Here is a 9,026-nt window from a genome sequence, read left to right as displayed (position 1 = left end):
TGATGACATTCTTCTATTACACCACTGTTGACAGGAGGGGGGGGGGGGGGGGGATTGCGAAACAGAAGTCCATAAACACCTTATTATTCCCTTTAACTGGAGGGCCCAGAGTTTATAGTAAGTTGCCTGGGGCTGTTCCAGGGAGTTCATAAGTAGAATGGGGGCAGAACTCAAAATGTTCAACTCTTTAGGGTTCATGTGTTGGCAACTCTACTATGTGCTCATTCGAAACAACCACCTTGTAAATAAAATGAGATGGGCACTAAAGTAACTTCCATGCTGTAACAGTAAGGAACACAAAGCATTAACAGGAAAGAAAAACAGAAAAAATTCTTACAAGCTAATGTTTCATTTTTTTTGATAGGCATTTTCGGTTAAGTATACCGATACCCCAAGAACACACTCTTGGGTATAATGAATGAGTAAGATGTGTTTCCATGTATATGTATGAATAGTAAAAAGCTGCTTCTTAAAAAGTTCGAATCCTGACAACACACACAAAATCAGCCTCTGAAAATGACCTTGCCGTTAACACACAACTGTTTAATAAAAAACAAAAAGATTTTTAAAAAAGCAAAGAAATCAACCGAGGGCTTATTCCATATAAATTAATAGAACAGACAGTGACACTGGCAGATATATACAGTTGAATAAACAGTGTTTAACTTTCCTCTGCCATTATAGTGTTAAAATTTACTTGTAAATTTACTTGTAACTATACATTGCATTGATTGAACCTTTAACAGTCAAAAAAAAAAAAGAAAAAAAAAAGCAAAAGCATTGTCTAGAGTACGTTGTGACATCTGACCCTACGATATTCCAGCTTTTTTTAGTTGTTTTTATTTCTTGGTTTTTTTTTTACCTTCTGTCACCAATGTACTGAGTACACCAGGTGCTGTTTTTTGTGCAAGCTGTTTCCATCATAAAACTAAAATAACACAAAGTGTGACCTTGACTCCATTGTTCTTACCTCGAATATGTTACATGTAGAGTTACAGTGCGTCTCACACAGTAAGAGAGCGTTTTTTATGCATAATATTTGTGCTAGGCAAGGAATGTAGCTAAAGTATTGACAATTTGATGATTTTTTTTTTTTTTTTCGCCATGGGGACATTGCTTAAAGTTTTGTGCTGGGGTGTACAGATGATAGCTGGGAGGAAGGAAAAGAAGACTGTGGGTTGATAGCTGTTAAAGGATAAAGGTTGTTGTGTAGTAGGTCACCATATGAAGATCCTACTGGGGTGGCTGAAGCCAAATGTCTATATAGCTGCTGAGAGTTAGTGGAGTTGGTTAGATATTGTCTTTGCATCATCAAGGAATGAAGAGCTAAGGGTTGCATTAGTGGTGAAAGCACACTCTGGTTTTTCAAGTAATGCAGTGGATGGGAATAGGCAGGTGGTATGCGCGTGCTAAGCCCACTACATAAGCCTCCGGGATAGATCCCGGTAAAGACTGGTGTTGATAGTGGATATTTGTGACTCTCCATCATACTACCAGAATGAATGTCATGCAGTGATTTGCTGCTTTCACCCTCTTGACCCGATATCTCCTTTGGTATATTTAGAGGAGACACTGCTCTTATTTTTTTCTCACAGATAGGGCTGTCCATGTCCTCTAGATTTCTTTTCAAAGATCGTGAGGCCCCAAAGTTCTGAGGACTGGCTTTACCAACCGTGATTGGATGAACAGTGGCTTCCATCTTCCTTAGGTTATCAAGTCTTACACCGTGAGTTTTAATGGACCTGTGAACCAATTCTGCGTGCCTTTTTGATACTTGTATCGGCATTGGTGAAACTCTACAGGCTTTTGGGTTACAGTCTATGCCAATAGCCTTACTGTTTGGAACTTGAAATGGACTGTGGGTTTTGCTTTCTTGCTGTACCAAATGATGAGAGAGGTTGGTTCCTGGCATTTTTGAAGTGTGCTTGTGCATAGATTTTGGAAGGCTCAAATCAGTCGGCTGGTCATCCATATGGTTTGACACATTCTGTTTTTCTTGTTGATGTACCGCGTGATGGTAGTGAAGTTTCTCATGATGTTTGTGTGTGGACATATTTTCACTTTCTCTATACATTTCCCGAGGATGGTATTTTGATGAATGTTCATTATGAAGATGGTGCTCTGTTTGTCGGTAAAGCCTATGCAGATGAGGTGATGAGTAAAATTCGGCCAAAAAGGCTGGTACATTGGAATTGTGTGCAGCCCTTTTCTCAGCCATTTGCTCTTTGCATTCAAGCATACTGGACTTCAAGGAGTAGGACTCTGCCAACACACTCTGATGCTGCTTGGCAAACTCACTACGGTAAGAGTCTGTTTTGCTTAAAGTACTACTTTTGTACAGGTCACTTAAACTCTTTTTGTCATCTGCTGTTTTTTGCTTAAAACTTTGAACGTGTTGTATCACAGATGGTCTGTTAATGGCCACTGTTTCAGAGTTCAATACCTGATGGGTTTGCGCAAACGGTTGAGATACCTCCATTTTGGAATTTAATTTTTTTTTGCTAATTAGCGGTGGGGGTGAGCCATAAGGGTAACTTCCAGTTTGTGAAGCCCCGCTAACCTGTGACAAAAGCTTCTTTTTTGCTAATGGAGACATTATTCCTGGGTTTCCCCTTGAATAAAGCAGAGGTGTGTAACTGAATGATGATTCGTCATTGGATGATGATGATGAAGTATCCTTCTCTTTCAACATGTCCAGAGTCTGAACCAAGTAGACTCTAGGATTCTGCTTCAATGCATTCTGTAAAACGTTGCTGTCCAGAGGGTTTTTAAGGTCCTCAGAACCCAGTGGATCCATCTTGACTGTACAATTAGCAATATAATCTGGCATATCTGGTAATTTTTCATCTTCCACATGGATTTCGTGCTGCAGTTGGACCTGAATTGAGGGAAACGTGTTGTAATGTCCTTCCCGTACTTCCCTTTCTGATGAATCTGGCAATTCTTGCTTGCAACGCTCTGCTTTTAGTACAGTTGGGCTTTCTAGGAGTGTTTCTGGTTCATCATCGGCTAAACTGGAACTCTCTTTTCGGACGTGGGGGAATGAGTCAATGGAAATAGGTTCTGAGTGCATTTTATCGTTTTCTTTCACATGGCGTATGCTAGGAATGGACTCATCCGGTTCATCTTCATCCAGTGATGTGCACTGGCCATCTTCTATCGAATCAGAGTTGTCTACCCTTGGCTTGATGTCCTCTGAATCGCACGTAAAAGACAGGTTTTTCTCATCTACATCCTGATGCATTTCCTCAAGTGGTGAAGCCTGAAAAACACAAACTTTTTTTAGTGCCCGTCTTTTAAACAAAATCATTCAAATAGTCAACCTGAATTAAGCTCCAATTCTACTAATTGTAAATAGTAATATGATGCTTGTTATATTTGGTTGTGACTATTTGACCCCTGACTATTGGCAGTACTATCACTATACTATTTCAACACATGCCCAAGTCACAGATCAGAAAGCTTGGCAGATAAAATGTTTAGTTCATTCCTCTGTTGACAGTCCTTGTCATATTAGTAGTAGGGATGGGACCGATCACTCAATGTAGTAACTAAACATATTTTTATTGCTGTCAGAGCTTTTTTTAATCTGATGGCGCTAAATCCTCCCCACAGATCTAGATTACATCACAGCTGCCACTGGATGGCGCTCGCTGCAAACTACTTCTACATTGTACATGACAGCAACACTGTACAATATTGTAGGATTCTCTTAATTTCCCTCTTCTGGCAGCTACTAGCTGCTGGAATTTTATTATTTAAAGAGGCATTCCCATTTCGGGTTTTCATAGCCCAGATGGGAAGCTGCTGCAATAAATGCTGGCCCCCCACCGGAGCCTAAGGAATCAGCTAAGCGCTAAAGCCCAATGCGGTTTCCGTAGCGCTCATTGAAGTGAATGGAAGTTACAGAAACAGCATTACACAGCACTCTATACTGCTTCCATAACTCAGTGAATTACGGAAATGGCATTGCGTGCTGCTCTACAGTATTTCCGTAGCTCTCAACCACTTCAACGAGAGCTACAGAAACTGCGTTGGGCTGAAGAGCTTAGTGATTTCCAACAAGTCATCAGAAATGGGGCCAGATTTTGCCATCTAAGCCATGAAAACTAAAATGGGAATACCCCTTTAAGCTCAAGTCGGGAAGGAATTTTTCCCCCCAAAATGGGGCAAATTGGCTTCTGCCTCATTGGTTTTTTTTTTTGCTTTCCCATGGATCAACAGTAAGGATGGGGGTGGAAACAGGCTGAACTGGATGGACATTTGCCTTTTTTCAGCCTAGCATACTATGTAAATTTACATCTATGCAGGGAATTTATAACATTGTAGCAGAAACACCGGTATACAGTATAGTAGGAAAATGTATCAGAACACAATTTGATATTAAAAACTGCTGTTAAAAAGTAGACGTTTACTTGAAATGGTCATTAATTTTTCAACAAACTTTGCATTAAATCAGTAGTACGGGTGAATATAAGAAACTTAGTATTATCTTATCAGAGAAAAATGCTTCTTTCTCCATTGATCAGGCTCACCCCCTTCCAACTGTTCACTCACTCTGAAGAACTGCTTAAATCCATCTTAGAAAGCAAGAGCAGATTACATTCTACCCATAGAGGTCTATGGAGAGGGCAAGAGAAGAGATGTTGCTACAGCTAATATGTGTTTTACTGTTTCACAACTACTGGAATCACATCTACACTGCTCAGTTCTTCCCTAATGTCATCTGTATATGCAGTTTATGGGGCATGACAGTCTCCACCCACTAGCTTATGGAAGACTGAAAATTAGAAAGACCCTGCAGAGGAAAAAAAACTGGTGAAAAATGCAGAATACAAATTATATAATGGTCAGAAATAGTGTTGGCCCTCATGTACACACACTACTGCTTTTTCTAAAAAGTTGTCATAAACGTCGGGTATGCTTTTTGTCACTTTAAAAAGTTACGTGGTGGATATGTAGACAAATACTTGTCCCTCACATATTCGTAGACTGCTAAAAATTTTCTTTGCCGTTTTCATGTCAGCCAGCATTTCTTTTGAGATGAATCAGTTTTATGCAGCCCATGATAAAACCAGTGTTCACGAATGATGACATTTTGCTGTCTACTAACCCCCGAGACCCTAAAGTCAGTGGTGTGTCCTATGATAGTGCTGACTGATTGCTATAAACAATAGTGTCACTGCCTTGCGTGAAAGCAATTTTAAACCACTGTGAAATCTTATTTCCTCTTCTCTCTTGTTAAGATAACGGGCATTGAGGTAGCATAAAGAAGCACATTATCTAAATGCCAAGCTGCTGGTCATTACTTTAAAGGTAAAGAAGAGGAGACTAATGATTCACAACTGTTTTGCAGCAGCCCGCTCCTATCTGCAATCTTTACTATCTTTACAGTTAGATTTTTTTTCCCAATTCAGCCAAATGCCATTATTAGCCGCTTAATAAGTATTGCATTATCTCTGGACTCTAGAGCTTATTCAATTACATGAAAATACCAGACAGATGAGAAAACTTAGAGAGGGAAGTGGAATTAATATCATTACAAAGAAAATCCCACTGCTGGATTATGATCAGTACCAATGCCTGTTTCATTTAAAACCAGAATACAGCTAAAAAAAAATATATATATATATATATTTTTTTTTCATTTTACTGTGCAGTTATGGAACCTAAAGACTAAATGGAGGCAATTCAATTACAATGGGCAATTTAAGTTTATTTACCCTGTTTCCCTGAAAATAAGACATACCCTGAAAATAAGACATAGCATGATTTTCCAGAATTTTTGAGGATGCAAAATGATTTTTCAGGCTTTTTGAGAATGCTTTAAATATAAGCCCTACTTCAAAATTAAGCCCTGCTAACAGTTAATTTAAAAAGTCAATTTAAATAGTGTCCAGGCAGCTATACATGTAAAAAAGGTAGACCTTTTTGAACAAAAATTAATATAAGACACTGTCTTATTTTCGGGGAAACACGGTAGTTTAACTTGTGCTAATTCTGTGCGCAGTATATGTAAGACAAGTTTTTTTACTCAAACTAAATACTTGTGCGAAATACGGTCATGTGAATGAACCCACTGAAATCAATCAGTTCAGTTCACGGCATATTACGCATGCAAATTTTAATAGCCCTTCAGGTTATTGGATTAGGTGATGCATTAGGGAAAGGCGGCAATTTGAGGCCATGGCCCTGCCCAGCACATCAGCACTCTCTAAGTAAGGACCCATAAAACTATATTGCATATAGTTAATATATACCAGTTTTTACATAGGTCCATGTCTCTGAATGTGCACCTCTCTGATGTCATTTTAACTAGAGATGAGCGAGCACCAAAATGCTCGGGTGCTCGTTACTCGAGCCGAGTTTTTCGTAATACTCGAGAGCTCGGTTTGAGTAACGAACCCCATTGATGTCAATGGGAGACTCGAGCACTTTTTAGGATGACCCATGCTCTGCATGGGGAAGGTTGTGTAATACTTTCTCACTCTCCCGTAACGAATACTTATGCTCTATCGAGCATCAGGTTCGGACGAGCATGCTCGCTCATTTCTAATTTTAACCCTTTGATCATTGACCCACTTTAGGCTCCAATGAACAGCCAATTTTTCATTTTTATTTATTTTTGCATTCTTAGACTTATAACTTTTTAATTCTTCTATCAACAAAGGCATACAAGGGCTTGTTTTTTGGGCGACAGGTTGTACTTTTGAATGGGACCATTTTGGGGTACATATAATGAATTGTATAACTTATTAACTTTTTCTTGGGAGGGGGGAATTGGTAAAAAAAACTAATTTGCCTTAGTTTTAAGGTTTTAATTTTTAAGGCATTCAGCATGCAGACTAAAAAATGAGATAACTTTGAAGATCCTCAACACACAGGTCAGTAGACCAAAAAAGAAAACAAAAAAAAAAACGTGGTCAAAATGGGTCAAAACTTAGATTTATGTATGTAACTTGTTTGATTTAATGTTTTGTTTTATGTTTTATACAATTAATATAAAAAATGCAGGTTGAGACAATCCATACATACACAAAGAAAAAACCCTGCAAAATTGTTGTAATGCTGAATGTTTGCCCTAACCTGTTTAATAAAGACAAAGTAAAAAAAAAAAAAAAAAGAGATAACATTAATCTCTGGGTCGACACAATTCCAGTGATACCAAGTTTATGCTTTTGTATTTTTGTACCCTATCCACAAAAAAAGATTTGCTTTTGTGTTTCCGCATTTCAAGAGCCATAAAGTTTTTCTCCATCGATGGAACTCCATGAGGGCTTGTTTTTGTGGGATAAGCTTTAGTCTTCATTTATCCCATTCCATGGTACAGAAAACCTTTAGATCACTTTTTACTCCATTTTTTTCTAGAAATGTATTTTTTATGGTGTTCCCCGTGCAGAGTATAAATAATTGTGTTAAATGTATTTTCTTGTATTTAAAAAAAAAAATTAAAAATGGCCTTAAAATCAATAAAAATTAAATATTCACCTATCCCAGCGGCTTCCCATCCAGCGCTGTAGCTCTGGTTCCCGCTGCACAAAACCCAGAAGAATCGGCAGTCGCTCACTTCCTGTTCATTCTGCATGTGACTGCTCAGCCACTGCTGAAGCCTGTGAGTGGCTGAGCAGTCATGTGCTCAATGAGCGCCACATGACAGCCCGCTGCTTCTTCTAGGTTCTGTGTGGTGGGCACCAGGAGGAGGCTGCATTTTTTGGTGGATAGGATGTTTTAGGCAGCTAATTTGATTTCAGCTCAGGTTTTTCAAATGGGAAGTAAGTAATGTGATATTGCAGTCTTGGCTAGAATTTACGAAGAACAACAATGTAAGTGTCAATTTTGCCAAATCTTTACTTTTTTAGGAGTTAACTGAGAGCAAAGTTTCGCAAAGTACTTTACATGACATGTTCGATGTGTCCACTATTCTGCCAGATGCACATGGTTAAACATTTAATCCAGTCTTCGTGCACACACTATAGAGCTGTAGTTCATATATCTTTACAGCACTGTAGGATTTTCTGTTTCAGGTGAACTATTTGCATTTTTTTTCTGCAAGCATAAGGGACTTTCAATGGCCAGATAAAAGTCCCAAAGTGTTAAGTCCGGTACCCTTGGCCCCCTTTCTACCAGACGTCCATGCCAAATCCAGTGCCCAGGGAATTGCACATTCAGCCATCTGCATACAGCCATAGCAAAGTGTAGCATCTTATGGAAAGCAGCATGGGATCTCACTGTTCTTATTGAGCACAGATGGGAATGTGGTATTCTGTAATATCTGGAGGTACTCCTCACTGCTAAGTGATCCAGCAAAAAACAAAGCCCTGGATATCAGACAGAATTTACCAACTTTGCTCTTGCTTAACTCGTAAATAAGTAAAGATAGGGCAAAACTTCTAGTGTGCTTCTGGGTAAATTCTAGCCAGGTTTAATATGTCACATGACCCTCTCTCCCTCTAAAAAACCAAAAACATCTCTACCAAAAAAATGCTGCCTCCCTCCTAATTAATACTCTCACACACTGGAAGTCAATTATCACATTATTACACTAGTTATACAGGTGTGTGCAGATTTTTGCCTTACCCTGTATTTTTATTTTTACGGCATTCACCTTGTGTTTTAAATAATGTGTTAACCTTTCTATGTGGGTCATTAAAAATGTAGCGATACCAAATTTGTGCTTTTTATTTTTCAGATACTAAGGGGGAGGGGGATTTGACTATTTTAATATTTGTTTTTACCTTTCTTTTACTTCTTTCCCGCTACGAGGCTTGAATTTCTTTAGCAATGATCACTTCTATAATACACCGCAATACATCAATATTGCAGTGTACTGCATGGGCCTATGGCAGATCAAGAGTCCATTTTCAAACCCCCTGAGTGCCATAGTGACCCATTGGTACCTCACAATCATACTGCAGGTTCCAGTGGATGACAGAGGTAGCCCCCCTCTGTCTGTCAGCCTTTTACATGCTGCAGTTGCATTGAATGGCCGAGATTGGAGGTTTCTCAACTCCCAACCATTAGAGGTT

At 38.9% G+C, this 9,026-nt stretch overlaps 1 protein-coding gene across 2 annotated transcripts in view; it reads right to left on the bottom strand.

Annotated features, from left to right (window-relative positions):
- Nucleotides 1-522: 522 nt before the first annotated feature.
- Nucleotides 523-9,026, bottom strand: part of ARID5B (AT-rich interaction domain 5B) — a 294,257-nt gene continuing 285,753 nt past the window's right edge. For both annotated transcript variants that reach the window (XM_066600812.1, XM_066600813.1), the window contains one exon: nucleotides 523-3,262. In XM_066600812.1, coding sequence (XP_066456909.1) covers nucleotides 1,118-3,262 — 2,145 coding nt within the window. In that variant the 3' untranslated portion in view covers nucleotides 523-1,117. The remainder of the gene's footprint in view (nucleotides 3,263-9,026) is intronic.

Source organism: Eleutherodactylus coqui, chromosome 4, assembly GCF_035609145.1.
Source record: "Eleutherodactylus coqui strain aEleCoq1 chromosome 4, aEleCoq1.hap1, whole genome shotgun sequence".
Lineage (NCBI taxonomy): Eukaryota > Metazoa > Chordata > Amphibia > Anura > Eleutherodactylidae > Eleutherodactylus > Eleutherodactylus coqui.
Note: the sequence above shows the minus strand (reverse complement) of the source record. Positions and strands in the feature narration are given on the sequence as shown.